The 24983-nt window shown below is 43.4% G+C and overlaps 1 protein-coding gene across 2 annotated transcripts in view; it reads right to left on the bottom strand.

The window, feature by feature from the left end:
* Window positions 1-2133: 2133 nt before the first annotated feature.
* Window positions 2134-24983, bottom strand: part of zdhhc21 (zinc finger DHHC-type palmitoyltransferase 21) — a 170940-nt gene continuing 148090 nt past the window's right edge. For both annotated transcript variants that reach the window (XM_070871383.1, XM_070871373.1), the window contains exons 7-8: window positions 4644-4687; window positions 2134-3858 (exon numbers count right to left, since the gene is read on the bottom strand). In XM_070871383.1, coding sequence (XP_070727484.1) covers window positions 3726-3858; window positions 4644-4687 — 177 coding nt within the window. In that variant the 3' untranslated portion in view covers window positions 2134-3725. The remainder of the gene's footprint in view (window positions 3859-4643; window positions 4688-24983) is intronic.

The raw sequence follows: 24983 nt of genomic DNA, 5'->3' as shown, positions 1-24983 counted from the left end.
AAATGGCCTTTAGTGTTCAGAATACATTTAGTTTATTGCTTTGAAGTGTTAGATCAGTATTTTGCACCAGCTTGCATCATACAAACCACATTAGTTATGATCTATATTTTAGTCCAATTGTTAGGATTTGTATCATTTTGTCAGTTGTGCACAAACAAAAAGCCAACGGACCAAAGAGCCGCCAGCAAAACCCTACCGTAACTGTGTGGGCAACTCGTAACTTCAGCACTTCAGGTGCAAATGAAGGTCAAACCAGAATTAGGTGTACCCAAACAAAAGTAAAACTTCCACAAAATAACATAATATATTACATTCTAAAAAAAAATCACTTGGTACTTACAGGAAAAATCTGTATTTTTATTAAAACCAAACACACAGCTTAACAACTGACATACTGTAAAAATGTGTTTTCTTTCACCCCATCACTGTAAATGACGACCTATTTTTGACAAGGTTTATCACATCTGAGTAAAATAGAGAATTCTACAAACACCATTTTAGAATTGCCAAAATCCCTTGTTGGTATAAATTACACGCTGCTGAACATTAACAAATGATAAATTTATCTAGAAAGGGAGCCAAGCCTTGTTATTTTCCCGGACATTTGATCATTGTAAGTCATGACCAATTTGTCAGAACACAATATTCTGATGGGTGGTGCATTAACTCCTATATGCAAAGTCTGTTCATTAAAATTAGGTATAGTTTATAAGTTATAATATTAAAAGGTTATCGTCTCAATGGAGATCTTTCAGACAAGCAGCTCCTGGCAAAGCCAACAATGCCTTACCCTTAAAGTTCCAGGAAAGTGCCAAACTGGCTGACCGAGAGAGTCTGCATTGCAGCAAATGTTCTCCTCTGTAACATGACATTTGTAATCGAGCTTTGCTTTGTGGTGCTAGTATTTTTTGAGAAAGAGATTCGTGATGCAACAACGCGATCGTATCACTGACTAAGTCACTCTGTTCCTGGTACATTGTCTTGCAAAGCAAACTCCTCTGATGGCTCAGGCAAGTAACTGTGAAACCATACTCCAATTGAAACCTGCAGAGCAGGGGGTTCACAAGTTAGGTGCCCGATGTATACTGAATTAGCAGTTGGTATCCATGCCACTGGACTAAGTAGGTGGGGGAAATCATTCATTCTTGGTCCGAATTGCAATCCACTGATCTCTGCTGGAAAGTGCATTCACGAGGAAAGGATCAGACAGCCATGATGCTCTCCATGGGGAACAACTTGGTCAACACTGAACGTCTAAGTTTCCAAATGAAGACTATTTTGAGAAGATTGGGCAGGGTTTCTGCTACCTGTAAACTGTACTCCAACATAAACCAGCACCTTCACAAGAGGAAGGGAAAAAATTGGGAAAAAACATGGGCCTAGAAATTTGGGTTGTTTGCGCCTCCCGTTGGCGCCAACGACTTTTCGTCCAGGCATGGCAAGAATTTAGCGGTGGCGGTAACCTGTAGCACCCAGCTCTGCTGTGCTGGCGATGACAACATATCACTGTGCGCAGCGCCCCATTTTTGCCCCAGAGCAAAAATTGGGGAGCGCCCCCTGAAGCTGTGCCGAGCGATGCCAGCGACAGCTTCAGGGGATGTGAACCGGACAGCAGGCCACTTGTGGGGCGATACTTAAAGGGGAGGTGGCGGCCATGTAAAAAAAAAAAGTGCCGCCTTTCTTCGGCGCCTCAATCGTGGGATTGTGACCGCTATCGTTCAGCCTGACACTCTGCTTGAGTGTCCGGCTGTTGGCACGGCACGCCTGCTCCTCGGTGATCCATGGAGGCCCGTTTCATCACTGCAAAGTTTACAGATTGAGCCCTTCCCTTTAATGAAGGGGATAGCCCTCCTACGCTGCAGCACTACGCGGCCCAGTGCGTAACGCTGCGTCCGTCCGCTGCACTACCGCCCCAGAAAGGAAGCGAAGCGTGTTACTTTGCGCTCCACTTCCTTTTAGGGGCGGTAACCCAAATTTTTAGGACGGGGTGGGACTTCTATGCCTGGATTAGAATGCCCCATCTCCCAGATGTTACCACCCCCAAACAGGCGCATTGGAATTTCACTCCCCCCCGACCCCCCTCTCCCCCTCTCCCACCCTCCGGTCTTGAGGTATTTACTTAAATACCAATGATACTTCAACTTAAAAGTAATGAAGCAGAGATTAAATAAAACATTGTACTGAGAATTTACAAGCACACAAAAGACAGAGCGCACGGTTCCAACAAGTATCCTGACATGCTCGTTACTGTCAATAATGCAATCTTAGTTGTTTACCATCACTTATAGGGGTCAGTATTTCTTATGGTTTCACGTAAGGGTTTTCTGATTGGATAAGAATTTACTTCTGCAATGTGTAAAACCTTGTAAACATTGTGCACTACATGTTAGGATATCCCTTAAATAAAAAGGGAGAGTAGACATAGACTACTCTCACGATAAATTTTAAAAGCACACCGGGTCACTATGGAAAGATCAAGATTAATCATGCTCTAACAATCAGGACACAACAGAAGTTATTGCAGAAAATTACTGCAGGTTATTTAAAACAAATCACAATTTAATTTATAATTAATTAGAGCTTGTCCCAACAGTTAAATAGCATCTTTGGTTCCTGAACTGATCAGAACAAGCCAAATGCACTGTCACGATAAAAGTCACTAAATTATAGGCACTTGATAAAACATTATTCACTTTGATTTGCTACCCTGTAAACTGCTTCCTACAGGACTGGCCACATTAATTTTACTGCACTTAAATAAATGTATTAATCGTACTTCTCCATGCAATCTGGTACATCTGACATTCCATGATCCTCTCCAACTGAGATCTTCCATATTCCTAGCATACAGTCACTCTGATCATTTGTTTTTCCTCATTTCCATGAAAAAGGTCATGCAGCACTCAGGAGTAACAAATAGTAGTTAGGCCCATCAGCAATGTTTGATACAAAAGTTAAATATTGGTATAAATTAACTGCAGAAACTGAATGTACAAAAAAATTAACAAATCGACTGCTAGGGGAAAAGCCACATGTGAAGCAACATATTTATAAAATATTTTAAAACCAGAATGTAATTCTTTCAAAACCCCCCAAACAATTCATCTTGTGCATCTTTCTCTGTACTAACATGTGGCATTACAAAGACTGATGTCTTTTTACTGACCTGCAGAGGCTGAATGTTTTCCCAGCAGTGTACATTTGCATCTGCTTTATCCAAAAGAATGTCAATAACAAAAGTAAGAGTGAATCACAAATTCATGAGGATGAATCAGGCATTACAATATTGCTATCACCTTTCACAATCCAAACTGTTCAGACATATTCATTTGAAGAAGTCGCCAGAAAAAATTACGAGAAATCAGTGTAGTATTTTTGACCAAAATGGTCATCCCGTTATCCCACTGAAATTGTCTGGACCAGTTCCATTAAATAAAGGAAATCCCCACATTTCTTAACATTGATTAATAATTGTTTATGAATCTTTCTAAGACAACTGTAGTATTTTCAAAGGGTTGTATCCGATACTCTTTCATGGGCCTGAAACACAGTCTGTATTGGCCATTAACAGACAAAAGATTTGGATAGGAATGTTACTGCGAACACACCACTGTTGCTAGGAGAAGTGGTGTCAAGTTTCAAATTGAACATGGGGATGGGAGTATTACTGGAAATGCTGCTAAGTACTTCGACACAGGAGGACCCGTCTTTTCAGCTTCCATCTGTTAAACGTGATTGGCGAGGTGGTAGGAGACTCTCAGCGGGCGCCTCTGCCTGAATGGAATGAACCACAGGATCTTCCAGCGCGTGCCAAACACTTCTGAGAAGGACTGCTGCCATGACTTGCTGGGCTTCAATCTACAGATAACAGCATTAGTAAGAGGCAGCACTCCCATTGAGTATTGCAGTCAGATACGAACAAAAGCTTGACTGATGTAGTGCTGTTGGCTCGTCATGACTCAGTATGTGTTGAAGATTAAATCCCTATATAACACTAGACATGCTGAAGTCTTTGATTTAATTTAATATATGAAACATTGACATTGAAAGCTGTATATTTTCTAATTTTCTAATTAGTCTATTTAAAATACGCAGTATTAGAGTTGCATATTTCAAAACAGTGTTTTTTTAAAATATTTGATTTCAGAGGATGTGTTAAATAGTGTTGAATTTGTGGACATTGCAGAAGCATCCACCAACACAAATTATAATAGCAATCTGTTCAGTTATAAAATAATTGTTACCATCACATCTTCACTCTGAACATTAAGCTTACTGACTGTTTTTCCACAAATTATTTCAGTATTATGTAATGTATTCTGTTTATTCCCAGGTGCAGTCTATTCCTGATTAATGTGAAGTTGATTTTGCACTTAAAAAGCTTCAATTATTCAAGCATGTTATTTCAAAGTTGTTTAATTTAAATGATTTGATAATTTAAATGATCAATTATCTAAAAAATGTGATTAAACAAAGTAATTAACACAGAAAAGTGATAACTTGGTGCTGAAAATTGAATTATCAAAGCATCTAAATTAAACAAAGTATTCACTTCAAAATTTGAATACCTCTCCCAATACACTAGCATGCTCCCTAGGCATAAAGAAAGATGAAGCAACTATTCCGCTCCCTTCAGTACTCACGTCTCATCAAGGCAACTTGACATTCTTTCTATAGTGGTCATATCCTGTTGGCAAAAATATATAAAGTACAAAATTAATATTTCAGGCTTTCATATTATAATCCAGATTAAATAGTTTAGAATTATGATTTGGCGATGTATAGTAAATAGAGAGACGTGTATAGCAAACAATTTATATATATTTGAAGAATCATATTGTTCATATTCTGAACATTCCGCTTTCAAAGTGTTCAACCTCCAGTATAAAGACATTCTGAGAAACGGTACTAAAATAAAAATCACCTTGCAATTTCACGTGATTTGGGCTGAAAGAGAAGTATATAGTCTTCCTGAGCTTCTTCTAACACAATTCTATCTGAAAGTCTTAATGAATTGTTCCTCATCATATTGGTCTAGAAAACCATCCGAACACACTCCAGTCAAAATCTGTCTATCCACCTTAAATTATTCAATGGCTCCTGTTTGTTAAGAATCAAAGTAATTACAAGTCGCCCATGATAACTGCTGTACCCTTATTCACGGTCATCCCTAATTCTTGAATATGCTGTCCACAATCCAGCTACTTAACATTTGGTGGTCTATACAGAATTCCAAAGATTCAAGATCCTCAGAGAAGAAATTCCTCCTCATCTCCGGTTTTAAATGGGCGACCCCTTATTCTGAAACTATGCCCTAGATCCATCCAGGGGTATTCAACATTCAGGAAGGATAGACAGAAAGGAAAAGGAGGTGGGATAGCGTTGCTGGTTAAAGAGAAAATTAACGCAATAGTAAGGAAGGACATTAGCTTGGATGATGTGGAATCTGTATGGGTGGAGCTGCGGAATACCAAAGGGCAGAAAACGCTAGTGGGAGTTGTGTATAGACCACCAAACTGTAGTAGTGAGGTTGTGGACAGCATCAAACAAGAAATTAGGGATGCGTGCAATAAAGGTACAGCAGTTATCATGGGCGACTTTAATCTACATATAGATTGGGCTAACCAAACAGGTAGCAATACAGTGGAGGAGGATTTCCTGGAGTGTGTTCGGGATGGTTTTCTAGACCAATATGATGAGGAACCAACTAGAACGCTGGCCATCCTAGACTGGATGATGTGTAATGAGAAAGGACTAATTAGCAATCTTGTTGTGCGAGGCCCCTTGGGAAAGAGTGACCATAATATGGTAGAATTCTGTATTAAGATGGAGAGAGACATAGTTAATTCAGAGACTAGGGTCCTAGAAACATGGAAATATAGAAAATAGGTGCAGAATTAGGCCTTTCGAGCCTGCACCACCATTCAATAAGATCATGGCTGATCATTCACCTCAGTACCTTTATCCTGCTTTCTCTCCATACCCCTTGATCCCTTTAGCCGTAAGGGCCATATCTAACTCCCTCTTGAATATATCTAACGAACTAGCATCAACAACTCTCTGCGGCAGAGAATTCCACAGGTTAACAACTCTCTGAGTGAAGAAGTTTCTCCTCATCCTGTCACTGCTTTCCTAATGCGTTGTTATTTCATCTTTAATAATTGATTCCAACATTTTCCCCACAACTGATGTCAGGCTAACCAGTCTATATTCCCCCTTTTCTCTCTCCCTCCTTTCTTAAAAAGTGATGTTACATTAGCTACCTTCCAGTCCATAGGAACTACTCCAGACTGCTGGAAAATGATCACCAAAGCATCCACTATTTCTTGGGCCACTTCCTTAAGTACTCTGGGATGCAGACTATCAGGCCCTGGGGATTTATCGACCTTCAATCCCATCAATTTCCCTAACACAATTTCCTGACTAATAAGGATTTCCTTCAGTTCCTCCTTCTCCCTAGACACTCTGTCTCCTAGTATTTCCGGAACGTTATTTGTGTCTTCCTTAGTGAAGACAGAACCAAAGTATTTGTTCAATTGGTCTGCCATTTCTTTGTTCCCCATTATAAATTCACCTGATTCTGACTGCAAGGGACCTATGTTTTTCTTCACTAATCTTTTTTTCTTCACATATCTATAGACGCTTTTGCAGTCAGTTTTTATGTTCCCTGCAAGCTTCCTCTCGTACACTATTTTCTCTCTCATAATTAAACCCATTGTCCTCCTCTGCTGAATTCTAAATTTCTCCCAGTCATCAGGTTTTCTGCTTTTTCTGGCCAATTTATATGCCTCTTCCTTGGATTTAACATTAAATTAATTTCCCTTGTTAGCCACGGTTGAGCCACCTTCCCCGTTTTATTTTTACTCCAGACCGGGATGTACAATTGTTGAAGTTCATCCATGTGATCCTTAAATGTTTGCCATTACCTATCCACCGTAAACCCGTTAAGTATCATTCGCCAGTCTATTCTAGCCAATTCACGTCTCACACCATCGAAGTTACCTTTCCCTAAGTTCCATAAGATAGTCTGCATCCCAGAATACTTAAGGAAGTAGCCATAGAAATAGTGGATGTATTGGGGATCAGTTCCTATGGACTGGAGGGTAGCTAATGTGACATCATTTTTTAAGAAAGGAGGGAGAGAGAAAACGGGTAATTATAGACCAGTTAGCCTGACATCAGTAGCAGGGAAAATGTTGGAATCAATTATTAAAGATGAAATAGCAGCACATTTGGAAAGCAGTGACGGGATCGGTCCAAGTCAGCATGGATTTATGAAAGGGAAATCCTGCTTGACAATTCTTCGAGAATTTTTTGAGGATGTAACTAGTAGAGTGGACAAGGGAGAACCAGTGGATGTGGTGTATTTGGACTTTCAAAAGGCTTTTGACAAAGTCCCACACAAGAGATTGGTGTGCAAAGTTAAAGCACATGGTATTGGGGGTAATGTATTGACGTGGATAGAGAACTAGTTGACAGACAGGAAGCAGAGAGTCGGGATAAATGGGTCCTTTTCAGAATGGTAGGCAGTGACTAGTGGGGTGCCGCAGGGCTCAGTGCTGAGACCCCAGCTATTTACAATATACATCAATGATGTAGATGAAGGAATTGAGTGTAATATCTCCAAGTTTGCAGATGACACTAAGCTGGGTGGCAGTGCAAGCTGCTAAGAGGATGCTAAGAGGCTCACAGGTTAGGTGAGTGGGCAAATGCATGGCAGATGCAGTATAATGTGGATTAAATGTGAGGTTATCCACTTTGGTGGCAAAAACACAAAGGCAGAATATTATCTGAATGGCGGCAGATTTGGAAAAGAGGAGGTGCAACGAGACCTGGGTGTCATGATACATCAGTCATTGAAAGTTGGCATGCAGGTACAGCAGGCGGTGAAGAAGGCAAATGTTGGCCTTCATAGCAAGGGGATTTGAGTATAGGAGCAGGGAGGTCTTACTGCAGTTGTACAGGGCCTTGGTGAGGCCTCACCTGGAATATTGTGTTCAGTTTTGGTCTTCTAATCTGAGGAAGGACGTTCTTGCTATTGAGGGAGTGCAGCGAAGGTTCACCAGATTGATTCCTGGGATGGCAGGACTGATATATGAGGAGAGATTGAATCTACTGGGCCCATATTCACTGGAGTTTAGAAGAATTGAAGGGGATCTTATAGAAATATATAAAATACTGACGAGACTGGACAGGTTAGATGCAGGAAGAGTGTTCCCAATGTTGGGGAACTCCAGAACCAGGGGACACAGTCTAAGGATAAGAGGTAAGCCATTTAGGACCGAGATGAGGAGAAACTTCTTCACTCAGAGAGTTGTTAACCTGTGGAATTCTCTGCCGCAGAGAGTTGTTGAGGCCAGTTTGTTAGATATATTCAAGAGGGAGTTAGATATGGCCCTTACAGCTAAAGGGATCAAGAGGTGTGGAGAGAAAGCAGGGAAGGGTTACTGAGGCGAATGATCAGCCATGATCTTATTGAATGGTGGTGCAGGCTCGAAGGGCTGAATGGCCTACTCCTGCACCTATTTTCTATGTTTCTATGTTTCTAGATTCCCCCATGAGGGGAAACTTCCTCTCTACATCTACCCCCTCAAAATCTTATGTTTTGTTAGAATTATCAGAATCTTAATGTCTCACTATCCATTTATACTGGTCCCTCTGTTCTTCATTGCAATGATGTGTTTTTTTACCACTTCTGATTTATTAATGCTGGTTTTATATCACCAGATTCTTGAGTAAGCCAGTCCCTAAGAAAGATCTGGAACAGAGTTTGTAATCAATTACTGTTAGTTTCCCTTTGGTGAATCAAGCAACAGAACAGGTCAGACTGCCAGTGTTAACATGGGTAAACTCAACACAAAGACAAATCAGCAAGTGAGTGGTGATGGTCCCTGGGCCCAGAAGAGGCGAGGGCCCAGGGGCAGCACGGGCCAGCCCACACTGCGCTATGTGTGCGCACTAAGTCCATGGAACAGAACTGGTCTCCAGTCGTCTTGGTTAATACTTGATACTGGACCAAAACCTAGTTCTGTCAAGCCCATGTGGTGGCTGGTGTTAAAAAAATCCACGCATAGGCATCTTCCGCCCTTCAACATGCATTTCGGGACATGGATTATTAGGTCCTTCATTGAAACACCTGTGAACTCATTGAACACATCTCTTTTTAGAGTGGAAGCAAGTCATCCTCGATTCGAGGGACTGCCTCAGATGGTTCACAAGTTATAAAAATATGTTAAATTGGGTAGGATAAGGGGGTTGTTTCTGCTGCTTTAAAATCACAGTTTACTTTTCGGACAGCATTCATGCCTGTAAGGTTAACAGCACTAAAGTGTCTTGAGGGGCCCTCATTTTCCAGCTTCACAGAATTGAGTGCACATCGGACGTGACTGGAAGTGCGCCCATCACAAAAGTACGTCTCTGAAGCCAACTGATCTTCTGCCCTCAGGATTGTTAACGCGTCTTTGGTGAGTGTTCCGGCTTCTGTTCAACTGGAATGGTATTGGTGACCTCTCAGCTTACGTAAATTCTCCCACTGACCTGTGAATGATGCCACACGTTTCCTGGGTTTGAAAAACTAAATGCTCCCTCCCTCCCTCCACCACATCAAGCACCAACGTTCCCAGCATTCAGTGTTGCAACTGCGCAAATAACACAAGACGGCATATTTCCCTCATTTGCATATGCTTACAATGTGCCTGCCCATATATGGGTGGACATTATGCACATCATCAATCTGACTGTGAGCAATCAGGAGGATGTAAAGATGAGCGGGAGTAGGTAGATACCAGTGCAACATATTCTTGCGCTTCAGATATTGACTGCATACTTTGCTCTCATGATTCATATCATTCAAATCCTGAGTGTATTGAAGGCAGCCTTTGCTTTCGAGTACCATTGTTCACCATTCACAGCTGCTCTCCAAATAATGGGCTCAATTTTCCCCAAAGTTGTTTTTTGGCGTACTTGAAGATTTATGCCTGTTTTTTTGGGGGCCCCAACTATGCCCCCCCAAAAATTATCCAACTTTCCCTGTTTGAATTGTTCATTTTGGTGCCGCCTAGCCTGTCCTTTAGCTTTGGGGGGTGGAGTCTAAGATCTGCGCCAAAAAGATCGGGTCGCCAGGGTAACGAGGGACACACTGCGGGCTGAGACTGGAAAATGAAACATATAACACATTCTGGCCAGCTCACAGCATCCTGCACAAGCACCTTGCACGTTGCAGCAGCATTCCATCATTAAATTATTAAAGTGTTTATGCCAAAAGGCTACCCTGCACCCACTCCTAACCTTGGCCGAAAGACTTCCCTCCCCTCCCGATGCTGGTGTCGTGTGCCGCTGCTAGCCCTGGCTGAAGGGTCTCCCTCCTCCCGATGGTGGTTGCCGCTGCTAACCCTGGCTGAAAGGCCTCCCCCTCTCCACCCTCTCCTCCCCGCTCTCTGCTGCTACTGTCTGGGCCGTGGAACTGCATCTGCTGTACTGATTCTCTTACCGCCGCTGATTTTGTTAACTGCCCAGAGTGGTCACATACGCCGTCCCAAGAAAAATTAGAGTAAATTGGAGCTGGCAAAACTTGCTTAAATGGCCAGAATTGGCACGAGTGGCAGGTTATGCCGCCCAATGAGGTTAAAAAAAAAATCGTAGTCTGAAAAAATCCTAACGAAGTGAACTTTGGGGAAACTTGGGAGATTTTAATTTACTCCAAAAAAAATGGTTCGGGCCAAAAAAACGGTGCAGATAATTGGGGAAAATTGAGCCCTACATTCCTACTGCCACAGAATCTGTGTATGCCGAGTTACACATACTGATCACTGTTCCCTTCAGAATGAGGAGCAAATGGCAAATAAAATAGAAAGAGAGAATGTAAGAATACAGAAAACACGAAAGCCACGAGATGCACTATTCCAATCATTTGCTGGTCTGTTTGTGATGAAACAGCCCCTTGTGACAAAGCAAAGCATTACTATTAGCTCCATCTAGAGGTGAATGGCTCATTAAACATGAATGGAACAAATTAGAACATACTACAGAAAGAAGTTTATAAAAAACCTTTTTATAATTTCTATAAATTTGCAAAAGCAGCTGAAGTCAATAAGAGCCAAAGAGCAACTTGAGCTCTCGATCTAGAGAGAGATCGCTTATTACTGGTTTTACATATTCGTACATTGTGCATCAAGACAACAATCCTTCTCTCCTGGGAGGGTGACCAATGAGTGACACTAAGATGTGTAAAGGGTGGTCTGTCCTGACCTCCCCAATTTTTAAGGTGACATAAAAGTAGAGAAGAAACAGGAAAAAGTGGGGAGGAAAAATTACAAAACTGAAATATATGATGGGATGACCACTTTGGCAAACATTACATTGAGAAAACAATTCTTGTATTTAGATCGGAAATAAAAACAGAAAATGCTGGAAACACTCAGCAGGTCAAGCAGCATCTGCGGAGAAAGAAAGAGAGAACGTTTCAGGTCGATGACACTTCGTCAAAACTGCAATAAGTTAGAGATATAATAGGATTTAAACAAGTGCAGAGGCAGGGAAAGGGGGAAGGGAGGAAAGAACAAAAGGGAAGCTCTGTGATCGGGTGGAATACAGGAGAGATTACGGGCTGAATTTTGGCAGGTTGGGAGTGGGGGGGGGGGGGCTCGGAACTGTTTCCCGCAGGCCTTGCTGAATTTAACAGCAGTGACTGATTTGCATTTGAAACCTCTGTTTCCCCACCAACAGCCAGCCAGATGGAGAGGCTGGCTGGCTGGCTGCGGGCAGGTAGGCCTGCAGCACTAGGCCTGAGAGAGGAGGGAGGGAGGGATTGTGTGGCCTGGGGTGCTCAGAGCGGGCCGGAAGAGCATCCATGGAGAGTGGGGGAGGCTGGGAAGGCAAGATCGGAGGCCTCATGGGGGAGGGGGGGGGGGCGGTGTTTCCGATCGCTGGTTAGGCAGTAAAGGCACTTACCTCCTGGCTCCAGCAGACCTCGCCTTCGTTTAGCTGGCGGGTTTCACGAGGCCTGCAAAACCGACCAGCCATTGTTAAATTTAAAATGGTGGTTAAATCTGAGATACACCAGCCTCATTATAATATTTAAATGGCAGACCCAACTCCTGGCAGTGGGTTGGTTGCTCGCCCACCATCCGGCCTCCATTATGTTGGATGTGGGCAGGTTGGTGGCAGGTTCTGGGCAGGATTCAGAGTTTTAACTCCCATCTGACTCTAACCCACCCGTCTTTTTGGATTAAAATTCCCCCGCAAACAACAAAAGGATGATGGTGCAAGGAAAAAGGAGATGGTAATGGGACAAGTAAAGAAACAAAAGGATGGTCCAGAGGAGGTGTAAATGGGAATGACAGAATCACCAATAGCTGCCGTCCACAAAAATAAGGCAGAGGTTATGGTCTGAAATTGTTGAACTCGATGTTGAGTCCAGAAGGCTGTAAAGTACCTAATCGAAAGATGAGGTGCTGTTCCTCGAGCTTGTGTTGAGCTTCATTAGAACAGTGTAGGAGTCCGAGAACGGAGAGATCAGAGTGGGAGTGGAGCGGAGAATTAAAGTGACAGGTGACCGGAAGCTCGGGGTTATGCTTACGGACTGAACGGAGATGTTCCGCAAAGCGGTCACCCAATCTGCGTTTAATCTCCCCAACGTAGAGGAGACCACATCATGAATACAGTATACTAAATTGCAAGAAGTACTAATAAATCGCTGTTTCACCTGGAAGGAATGTTTGGGGACCTGGACGGTGGGAAGGGAGGAGGTAAAAGGGCAGATGTTGCATCTCCTGCGCTTGCACAGGAAGGTGCCGTGGGAAGGGAAGTGGGTGCTGGGGGTGGTTGAAGAGTGGACCAGGGTGTCACAGAGGGAGCGGTCCCTTCGGAATGCTGAAAGAGGAGGGAAGGGAAAGATGTGTTTTGGTGCTGGGATCACGCTGGAGGTGGTGGAAATGGCAGAGGATGATCCGTTGATTGTGGAGGTTGCTGGAGTGGAAGGGGAACTCTATCATGATTCTGGGAGGGAGGGGAAAGGTTGAGAGTAGAAGAGCGGGAAATGGAACGGACATGGTCGAGGCCCATTTCAAAAACAGTAGAGGGGAATCCTCGGTTGAGGAAAAAGGAAGGCCTATCAGAAGCACTAGCATTGAAGGTGGCATCGTCAGAACAGATGCGACAAAGATGGAGAAACTGGGAGAACAGAGTAGAGTCCTTACAGGGAGTGGGGGTGGGAGGAAGTGTAATCAAGGTAGCTGTTGGAGTCAGTAGGCTTATTGTGGATATTAGTCAATAGTCTAACCCCAGAAATGAAAACAGAGAAGTCGAGGAAGGGAAGGGAAGAGTCAGAGTTGGACCATGTGAAGGAGAAGGAAGGGTGGAAACTGGAAGCAAAGTTAATGAAATTTTCCAGTTCTGGATTCCAATTTAGAAAAATGTGTGGCAATATATTTTGGAACTAGGATTAGGGAAAGTAAATACAGCTTAAATTGGAAAATTTTAAATGAACTAGAGGAACAGAAGATACTTTCAGAATTGAAAATTCTCATATTTAAAGGCCTCCAATTCCCTTTTGTAAAAGGATTGGCAAGAGTGTAGAATGTTGTTGTTGCAATACTGCAATGGAACTGTGCTGAGAATTAAATGGCTCCATCTTGTGGGGCAACAGCATCACTGCCAAGAAAGAATTGACTTTTTTTTCTTATTTTATTTTTGACTAGCTTCTAAAAATTGTTTTAATTTTTCGCCTTTCATCACTCAACATGTCAAGACATAAAGACCCCGATATAATGCAGAGACAGGAATGTAGCAGAGGAGGCCGATCGCGGGCGACGAACCCGCAACATCATGGGACGGGTAGGAATGTCCAAATGCAACGGGGATGCCTCATTGGCATTTAACTTCCGGGTTCCACGTCTCCACTGTGTGTGAGCGGGCATAACGCGAACCCGCATGGCGCGATTTCCCCTCGTCTATTTAAAGGCCCAGTTCAGAGATGAAGCGGGGAGAGGAGGCTTGTAGGTTGGAAGGAAGTGGATTGGAGGGATAAGGTTTATTGAGATGGCTGTAAGCAACGTTTCCCCTAAGCTGCATGGTCGTGCAGTGATCGCGAAGTCCCGCACACTAGGTAAAAGTTACTGGGCATGCGCAACTGCGCAGCAAATTTAAAGGGATCGCACACCTAAAATAAAAATTAGAGGGAACTTTGGCTGGAACACGAGTAAAGGTTGCGCCCAGGTTCAGTGAGTAATCCCTGGATGTTCTGCTGGGTGTCGCAAGGACCAGGAGGGAGGTTCTGTTGCCCTATGGGAAAGAGGAACCTGCTGCCACAGGATGGATGCGGCAGGAGCGTCACCATCAGATCCTGGATCTAGCGGCACAAACGTTTCAGTGACCTGACCAGATCAGGAAAGGTAAGCAAAGTTAGAGATGCATCTACATCCTGCAGTGCACCTCTCTCATTCCGTCATGTCTAGTGTACACCATTCACAGCACTCCTCACACCCACTTCACTTTCATCAGCATCCAGTGTTCCGTTTCAATGCACAACGTCCCATCCACACTCCCCTCACATCCTCACCTCCCAGTAATGGAGGAGTCTGGGTCATTGGCTGAATATGACTATGTCAGGCTATTGCTTGACTATGCTGTGGGACAGCTCTCCCAATTTTGGCACAAGTCCCCAGATGTTAGTGAGGAGAACGTTGCAGGGTCGCTGGGCTGGGTGTGCCATTGTTGTTCCGAAGCTGGTGCCGAGGTCAATGCCGGGTGTTTTTTTTTTCTTATTATTGTTTTTCACAGCGTTTTGTTACAACTCAGCCATTTGCTTGTCAATAACATTGCAGTGGATTTGGAGCCACATCTAGGCTGGGTAAGGACAGCAAATTTCCTTCCCTAAAAGGACATTTGTGAACCAGATGGGTTTTTATTGCAATCCAGTAGTTTTATGGTCACCTTTACTGATACTAGTTTTTTTATTCCAGATTTATTTAATTAACTGAATTTAAATTCCCCAGCTGCCATGGTGGGCTTTGAACTCACGTCTCTGCATCGTTTGTCCAGGTCTCTGGTTTACTAGTCCAGTAACATAACCACTGTGGCAGATAGATTAGACAGGAGCTTCCAAGGCGATACTGATGATCTACAAGCTGCTTTCCCGCAGAGGCAGGAGTGATGTGCCGTTGGCCCAGGGGAGGAAAGATGATGGCAAGGGAGAGGAAAATGCACAATCTTCTCAAAATGCATGCATGTCTCACCAGTTGCTCCCTCCTCAACCAGTACCTGACATACTTCCTCATCCCCCCTACTCATAGCCTAGTTTTCCCCTGCACAGATAGAGCAGTCTTTGGCGGGGCCCTTACGGGCTCCAATACCCAGGGGGCACCAGTCACGAGCACCTCAAAAGACAGAGCAGTTAACAGTGCCACCACCTCTGCTGCAGCCACAGGAGTAGCACCATGTAAAAGTGTAAAAGTGGAAAAGAAAAGCTTTATAGTTCATATGCTGCTTTGTTTTTTATATTGGTTATCAATATTCATTTGCTGGATCACATTAAATTAATAAATTTGCACCACTTTCCCGTGCTCCCCATTAGTGTCAGTAGTGGCTCAGTGAGTAGTACACTCACTTTTGAGTCCCACTTCAGGGATTTAAACACATAAATCTAGGCTGACACTTGAGTGCAGTGCTGAGAGAGCACTACCCTGTTGGAGCTGCCTTCTTTTAGATGAGACGTTAAACCGAGGTCGTGTCTGCTCTCTCAGGTGGACGTAAAAGATCCTATGGCACTATTTTGAAGAGCAGGGGAGTTTTCCCTGGTGTCCTGGCTATAGAAACATAGAAATATAGAAAATAGGTGCAGGAGTAGGCCATTCGGCCCTTCTAGCCTGCACCACCATTCAATGAGTTCATGGCTGAACATGCAACTTCAGTACCCCATTCCTGCTTTCCTCGCCATACCCCTTGATCCCCCAAGTAGTAAAGACTTCATCTAACTCCTTTTTGAATATATTTAGTGAATTGGCCTCAACAACTTTCTGTGGTAGAGAATTCCACAGGTTCACCACTCTCTGGGTGAAGAAGTTTCTCCTCATCTCGGTCCTAAATGGCTTACCCCTTATCCTTAGACTGTGACCCCTGGTTCTGGACTTCCCCAACATTGGGAACATTCTTCCTGCATCTAACCTGTCTGAACCCGTCAGAATTTTAAACGTTTCTATGAGGTCCCCTCTCATTATCCCTCAATTAACATAACAAAAACAGATTATCGGGTCATCATCACATTGCTGTTTGTGGGAGTTTGCTGTGAGCAAATTGGCTGCCGCGTTTCCCACATTACAACAGTGACTACACTCTAAAAGTACTTCATTGGCTGTAAAGTGCTTTCTGAGACGTCCGGTGGCTGTGAAAGGCACTCTATAATCCCAAGTCTTTCTTTCTTTGAGTGCTTTTCATTTGTTTGATGCTGAAGCTGGAGAGATGAATCGACAGCAGCTGGTGGATGTGGATGGATGGCTACAGGATTACTTGTGTGGGAGTAAGGGATATTATAGTGACTTTGGCCCAGTTTGAATGACAGATCGAACCGTGGAGCTATCAGAGCATCCCGAGCAGCAATGTGATCAGCTGGTCTTGCATTAGGTGCCCCATCATCTTCCTCACCATTGGAATCCTCAACAGATGAGTAGTCCTGAACAACTTGTTCCTCCTGGACCTCGCTCATACCCTACGTTGTGCGGGACACATCACACCACAATTATCCACGAGACCCTCGCTGGCGTGTATTAAGGGCGCTTCCAGACCTGTCCAGGCACTTGAAGTACAACTTGATCATGCTGACGGCTCACTCAATGACACAGCTGGTTGTCATGTGGTTCGATCGCTCTTGGTGCTCACTGGTGGGGTTCCTCGTGAAAGTCAGCAGCCAGACCTGAAGGGGACATTGCTTAGTTACCTAGCAACCATTCGTTAAGGTTCATTCCAAGTCGGAACATTTTTGGGATGTTGGACTGCTGCAGTGCGAAAGCATCATGGAAGCACCCAGGGAATCAGGTGCTAGACTGCTTAAATCTTTTTCTGTGGTTGCACACCAGCTGCACATTGATAAAATCATAGAATCAAATAAAGATACAGAACAGGAGACCATTTGGCCCATCATGTGTCTCTGACAGTTCTTTGAAAGAGTGATCCAATTAGTCCCACTCCCTTGCTCTTTCCCCATAGTCTGCAAATATTTCCCTTCAAGTATTCATCCAATTCCCTTTTGAAAGTTACTATTGAATCTGCTTCAATCACCCTTTCAGGCCGTGCTTTCCAGGTCATAATAACTCGCTGCGTAAAAAATGGTTTCCACATCTCACCTCCGATTCTTTAGTAAAAACCTTCAATATGTGTCCTCTGGTTACCGACCCTTCTGCCAGTGGGAACAGTTTCTCCTTATGTACTCCGTCAAAATCATTCATGATTTGGAACACCTCTATCACCTGGCTCAAAGAAGGAGAGGATTGGAAACTGCAGATTCAAGTTGTCTCCTGGGCAGACAGCTCCCTGAGGAGCATCTTGCTGTACACCGCAACCCTTGCCCATCATTTACCCTTTCTCCCCATTCACTGCTTACCTACTGCTTCATTTCTCCTGGCTCTAATGGTGGGTGCATTTTAGTCCTAACTACATGTTAACTGCTAGGTTAAACTGCCACTGCCCATCTCCTGACTGCCCACTTTTTGCTTTCCTCAGTGAGCATTGGACCTTTTTTCAAAATTGGCTTCCAAATTCCTGGACTTCTCTGGATGCTGAGACTGCACATCTGCACTGGACTCCACTGTCACACTCAGCTGCTGGGTCTCTGATCTGCTGCTTCGTTGCTTAAATTTTAAAGTAATTCTGTCCAGGTTACAGCTCATCACCCACCGCTGCCGTTACCTGCTGAGTTCATGACTGTCCAACTGGTTTTTCCAACTTCAGTTGAAGTGTGGTTCCTAGTCAGAATGTCATTCTCCTGGGCCGAACTCCATTTCTCCGTCACCTCTGGATTCTGTGGTGACCTCCAACTTTGCCACCATCTTTCTGTCCCGCGATTGATTCTGCACTCTTCCGGAATCTGCATTTGCACGGAGAAACCCCCAACAGTACATCCTCCAATACTCTACTCTTCACTCGCCCTCCACACCGGTCTCCAAACCTGGACATCAGGTTGTTGACTCCAGCTTATGTACTTTATCCCACAACGGGACCTCTGACTTTAACTCTGGGCTCCCTCCTATTGTCTCCTCTCTATTCCCCAGGATATATGTATCCTAATCTTGCTTTGTAACCAGGCCTATATAACTTCAATTTCCCGGTGTCCATTCGCATGCGCGTTTTGGCTGTCGTTCCGAATCCGAAACCATCACTTCTTTTTTCACTTTTTTTGTCTCCCTTATTTTTCTTCTTTTCTCTTTACCCCTCCTAGGCCCCTCTCTCCTGTTGACATTCCCCCTTTAATTTCTCCCCTCTCAGATACTACGCACTCCGAAATCCGTACCCCAACCCTTCAGCATGCCTGGACCTTCCTACTCTCCTGCTGCTGTCCCAGGCTTGAGTCCCTCTTCGATAAGCCTATAGCTTCCCTCTGTGCCTCTCGTAACATCCTCCAAAGATTCAATCGAGGCACTCGTCACTGCCTCATCAGCAGCAACACTACCTGCCCCATCCTATTCTCTTGCCAACCTTTCCGCCCAGCGTGCCCACTGGGGGCTAATATTTCCTACCTCCTTCCCGTGCCACTCACCCCTCCCGATGCTGATCCTGTGGACGCTGGCAGTGGATCAGCTTTCACCAGCCCTCTCCACATCTCCCTCCAGAATTCCATTCACTTTCCATCCATGAACTTATCGTGGATGATTGCATCAACATCATGGTCTTGACAGAAACCTGGCTGAGGGGTGATGACACCTTACCCATAAAAAGAGTCTGCCAACCTGGCTGTACCTTCCACCACCTGCCCTTCCCAGACTGCTGTGGTGTCAGTGCGCCTCTTATCATAAAATTACACCTTGGACTGTCACCCTATGCCTTCTCATCCAGCATCGTCTCCTCCTTTGAGCATCTCACCTTGTTCCAACCCTCTCGCTTCTCATTTCAAATCCTTGTTCTCTATCGTCCACCCAAGTACTATGCCAATTTTCTCACTGACATATCTTCACTGCTCTCCTCCCTCAACCTCTGCACTGAGTGAATTCTCATCCTTGGCCAGTTCAACCTCCATCTCAACTCATCAAGCTCTCTCTGCAAATAAGCTACAAATAGCCACAGGACCGCCACTGGAATACTGCGTGCAGTTTTGGTTTCCATATTTATGAAAGGATATATTTGCTTTGGAGGCAGTTCAGAGAAGGTTGACTAGGTTGATTCCGGAGATGAGGGGGTTGACTTATGAGGAAAGGTTGAGTAGGTTGGGCCTCTATTCATTGGAATTCAGAAGAATGAGAGGTGATCTTATCGAAACGTATAAGATTATGAGGGGTTTTGACAAGGTGGATGCAGAGAGGATGTTTCCATTGATGGGGGAGACTAGAACTAGATGGCATGATCTTAGGGGCTGCCCATTTAAAACAGAGATGATGAGGAATTTCTTCTCTCAGAGGGTTGTAAATCTGTGGAATTTGTTGCCTCAGAGAGCTGTGGAAGCTGGGACATTGAATAAATTTAATACATAAATAGACAGTTTTTTAAACGATAAGGGGTTATGGGGAGTGGGCCGGGAAGTGGAGCGGAGTCCATGATCCGATCAGCCATGATCTTATTGAATGGCGTAGCAAGCTCGAGGGGCCATATGGCCTACTCCTGCTGCTATTTCTTATGTTCTTATGTCCCTTGGTAATATGGAGCTCCACCCAGTGAACTACTTCTCCACCTAGTGTACTACTGAGGTAATGCAACTGCTGATGTATACTAATAAAAGGGTCAAGTGACCAGATCAACTGACAAGTTTTTTGTGGAGCCATCTTGTAGTGATGTGTGTGTTAGTGATGTTGTAAAGAAGATATTAGAAGGGTCAGGAAGAATCAGCTCGTATTATCTGTGGATTCTTATCAAGGTGAGCTCTCCCGATTTACATGCATCTATCTTGCAGGATGATAGGATTCGATTCAGCTCCAATGTTTTCTACAGTTGATTAACCTACCAACACTTGCAAGCCAATGGTCACAAGTAAATAGCAACTACTTGGGTGAGATGGCTGAATGCAATTGCTATCCATGGAACCAAACCCTTGATAATCAAGGCTTTGAGAAAATGAAGAGGGGGAAGTAAGCTACACAAGCTGAAAATGTACTTTCAATTCGTTTTAAACACACTGAAATCTTACATTTACTGATTTGTTTTCACCTAAAAATCTTTTGCTTTGCATAATGAATATGCATTTTTATCATACATCTAATTTATTAATTTCCTTGCAGATTATTCAAAGCTAAAAGAGGAACCTTTTTTGAAACTTCATGGATGTTTTCGGTAAAATTCAAAAAAATTGATGTAGCAGCGTACGCAGCAGAAATACATAAGATTCTGTAGGGGTTTGACAGGGTAGATGCAGAGAGGATGTTTCCCCTCGTGGGGGAATCTAGAACTAGAGGGCAGAGTTTAAGAATAAGTGATCGCCCATTTAAAATGGAAATGAGGAGGAACATCTTCTCTCAGAGGGTTGTGAATCTTTGAAATTCTCCACCCTGGAGAGCTGTGGAGGCTGGGTCATGGGTCATTGAATATATAGACAGATAGATAGATAGATTTTTGAACGATAAGGGAATCAAGGGTTATGGGGAGAGGGTAGGAAAGTGGAGCTGAGGTCGAAGATCAGTCTAGATCTTATTGAATGTGGAGGAGGTTCGAGGGGCCAGATGGCCTACTCCTGCTCCTAATTCTTATGTTCTTATGTTATGTTTATACATTAATTATTACACTTCCTAGAGCTTGATATATTATGGCTTTGAGATAGTGACTCTGACCTTAACTCATCCACCAGTAACATTTACATTCTGGTTATTATTTCATAGGAAACAAAAAATCCCTCCACTGCCGAGGTGAAACACTGAGATAAGGTCTTGCACAAGATGGATAAGCACATAGCTTTCCCCACCCTCAAAGAACCACCCTTCACCCCATCTGTTGTGGCAGCAGTTATGGGAGAGTCGCTATTGAAATAAACAAGCTTCTCAAATTGGGAACTTCTTAATGGCCAAGTATACCTTAGCCTTTCTATCAGAGATACATTTGAAAGGTTTCCTGGACTGTGAAATTAAGATCATTATGAATAACCAGTAAGCCAGCAACCAATTTGGGAAACGGCCTTCCCACAGAAACCTCAAAATTCATCTACCCTTCAAAATTTAACTACATAGCAACAGCTAACACACTTCAGAAATAATTCTGTAGAGGTTTTGATGTGTAAAAACACAACATAAATAACAGTATTTATTACTATTCGCTGAAATTCGAATGTAGAACACACCCATGGTTTTCTCTGCTAAATCCTGTTACATCAATGATTTAGATGAAGGAACTGAGAGTAATATCTCCAAGTTTGCAGATGACACTAAGCTGGGTGGCAGTGTGAGCTGTGTGAAGGATGCTAAGATGCTGCAGGGTGACTTGGACAGGTTAGGTAAGTGGGCAAATGCATGGCAGATGCAGTATAATGTAGATAAATGTGAGGTTATCCACTTTGGTGGCAAAAACTTGAAGACAGAATATTATTTGAATGGCGGCAGATTAAGAAAAGGGGAGGTGCAACGAGACCTGGGTGTCATGGTATATCAGTCATTGAAAGTTGGCATGCAGGTACAGCAGGCAGTGAAGAAGGCAAACAAGCATGTTGGCCTTCATGGCTAGGGGATTTAAGTATAGGAATAGGAGGTCTTACTGCAGTTGTACAAGGCCTTGGTGAGGCCTCACCTGGAATATTGTGTGCAGTTTTGATCTCCTAATCTGAGGAAGGACGTTCTTTCTATTGAGGGAATGCAGCGAAGGTTCACCAAACTGATTCCCGGGATGGCGGGACTGAAATAGGAGGAGAGACTGGATCGACTGGGCCTGTATTCACTGGAGTTTAAAAGAATGAGAGGGGAGCTCATGGAAACATATAAAATTCTAACCGGACTGGACAGGTTAGATGCAGGAAGAATGTTCCTGATGTTGGGGGAGTCCAGAACCAAGGGTCACAGTCTAAGAATAAGGGGTAAGCCATTTAGGACTGAGATGAGGAGAAACTTCTTCACTCAGAGAGTTGTTAACCTGTGGAATTCTCTACCGCAGAGAGTTGTTGATGTCAGTTCATTAGATATATTCAAGAGGGGGTTAGATATGGCCCTAATGGCTAAAGGGATCAAGGGGTATGGAAAGAAAGCCGGAAAGGGGTACTGAGGTGAATGATCAGCCATGATGTTATTGAATGGTGGTGTAGGCTCAAGGGACCAAATGGCCTACTCCTGCACCTATTTTCTATGTTTCTATGTTGTATTGGGTTTGTTTTGACTATTTCTGCCTCAGAGGAATTTCAGATCATTTATATTGAGATGTTGCTATCAAATTAAATTCAACATAAAAGACTTAAATTCACATCAACAAGAGACACTGGATGGGATAAAAATTGATAAAGAGGAGGTACTAGAAAGGCTGGCTGTACTTAAACAAGATAAATCACCGGGAACAGATGGGATGCATCTAGGATGTTGAGGGAGGTAAGGGTGGAAATTGCAGAGGTACTGACCATAATCTTCCAATCCTCCTTAGATACAGGGGTGGTTCCAGAGGACTGGAGCATTGCAAATGTTGCACCTTAGTTCAAAAAAAGTGCAAGGATAAACCCAGCATCTACAGGCCAGTCAGTTTAACCTCGGTAGTGAGGAAGCTTTTAGAAATGATAATCTGGGACAAAATTTACAGTCACTTGGACAAGTGTGGATTAATTAAGAAAAGCACAGATTTTTTAAAGGCAAACCATGTTTAATTAACTTAATTGAGTTTTTTGATGAGGTAACAGAGAGGGTTGATGAGGGCAATGCAGTTGATGTGTACATGGACTTCCAAAAGGCATTTGATAAAGTGCCACATAATAGGCTTGCCAGCAAAGCTAAAGCCCATGGATTAAAAGGGACATTGGCAGCATGGATACGAAATTGGCTAAGTGACAGGAAACAGAGAGTAGCAGTGGATGGTTGATTTTCAGACTGGAGGAAGGGATACAGGCATTCCCCAGGGGTCGGTACTAGGACCACTGTTTTTCTTGATATATATTAATGACTTGGACTTGGTTGTACAGAGCACAATTTCAAAATTTGCAAGCATAGTGAACAGTGAGGAGGATAGCGATAGACTTCAATAGGACATGGACAGGCTGGTGGAATGAGCAGATATGTGGCAGATGAAATGTAATGCAGAAAAATGTGAATTTATTCATTTTGGTAGGAAGAACGAGGAGAGGCAATATAAACTAAAGGGAACAATTCTAAAGGGGGTGCATGAACAGCGAGACTTGGGGGTATATGTGCACAAATCGTTCAAGGTGGTAGGATAGATTGAGAAAATAGTTAAAATTGCATACAAGATCATGGGTTTCATAAATAGAGGCAGAGAGTACAAAAGCATGGAAGTTATGATGAATCTTTAGAAAACAATTATTCGGCCTCAACTGGAATATTGTGTCCAATTCTGGGCATCACATTTTAGGAAGAATGTGAAGGCATTAGAAAGAATGCAGAAAAAATTTACAAGAATGGTTCCAGGAATGAGGGACTTCAGTTATGTGGACAGACTGGAGAAGATGGGGTTATTCTCCTCAGAGCAGAGAAGGTTGAGAGGAGATCAAAATCTTGAGGGGTCTAGAGTAGATAGAGAGAAACTGTTCCCATTGGCAGAAGGGTCGAGAACCAGAGGACACAGATTTAAGATGATTGGCAGAAGAACCAAAGGCGACATGAGGAAAAACTTATTTTACGCAGCGACTGGTTATGATCTGGAATGCACTGCCGGAGAGGGTGGTGGAGACAGACTCAATCACGGCTTTCAAAAGGAAATTGGATAAGTAGCTGAAGGAAATAAAATTGCAGGGCTACAAGGAAAGGGCGGGGGAGTGGGACTGGCTGAAGTGTTCTTGCGGAGAGTTTGATGGGCCGAATGGCCTCCTTCTGTGCTGTAACCATTCTATCAACTTGCATTTATATAGCCCCTTTAACATAGCAAAACATCCCAAGGCATTTCACAGGAGCGTTATCAAACAAAATTTGAAACTCAGCGACATATATTAGGACAGTTGTAGGTTCTAAGGAGCATCTTAAAGGAGGAGAGAGAGGTAGAGAGATGGAGAGGTTTAGAGAGGGAATTCCAGAGCTTAGGGCCTTGGCAGCTAAAGGTATGGTCACCAATGGTTGAGCAATAAAAATCAGGGATGGGCAAGAGGTCAAAATTGGCTGAGTGCAGAGATCTTGGAGGGTTACAGGACTGGAGAAGAAAGAAAAGAAAAGAGAAGAGAAGAGAAGAGAAGAGAGAAGAGAAGAGAGAAGAGAAGAGAAGAGAAAAGGAGAAGAGAAAAGAGAAGAGAAAAGAGAAGAGAAAAGAGAAGAGAAGAGAAAAGAGAAGAGAAAAGAGAAGAGAAAAGAGAAGAGAAAAGAGAAGAGAAAAGAGAAGAGAAGAGAGAAGAGAAAAGAGAAAAGAGAAGAGAAAAGAGAAGAGAAAAGAGAAAAGAGAAAAGAGAAAAGAGAAAAGAAGAGAGAAAAGAAGAGAGAAGAGAAGAGAAAAGAGAAGAGAAAAGAGAAGAGAAAAGAGGAAGAGAAAAGAGGAAGAGAAAAGAGAAGAGAAAAGAGAAGGAGAAAAGAGAAGAGAAAAGAGGAAGAGAAAAGAGAAAAGAGAAAAGAGAGAAGAGAGAAGAGAGAAGAGAGAAGAGAAGAGAAGAGGAGAAAAGAGAAGAGGAGAAAAGAGAAGAGGAGAAAAGAGAAGAGGAGAAAAGAGAGGAGAAAAGAGAAGAGAAAAGAGAG

The sequence above is a fragment of the Pristiophorus japonicus genome, chromosome 1 (assembly GCF_044704955.1).
Source record: "Pristiophorus japonicus isolate sPriJap1 chromosome 1, sPriJap1.hap1, whole genome shotgun sequence".
Taxonomy (NCBI): Eukaryota; Metazoa; Chordata; class Chondrichthyes; family Pristiophoridae; genus Pristiophorus; species Pristiophorus japonicus.
This window is presented reverse-complemented; position numbering and strand designations above follow the sequence as displayed.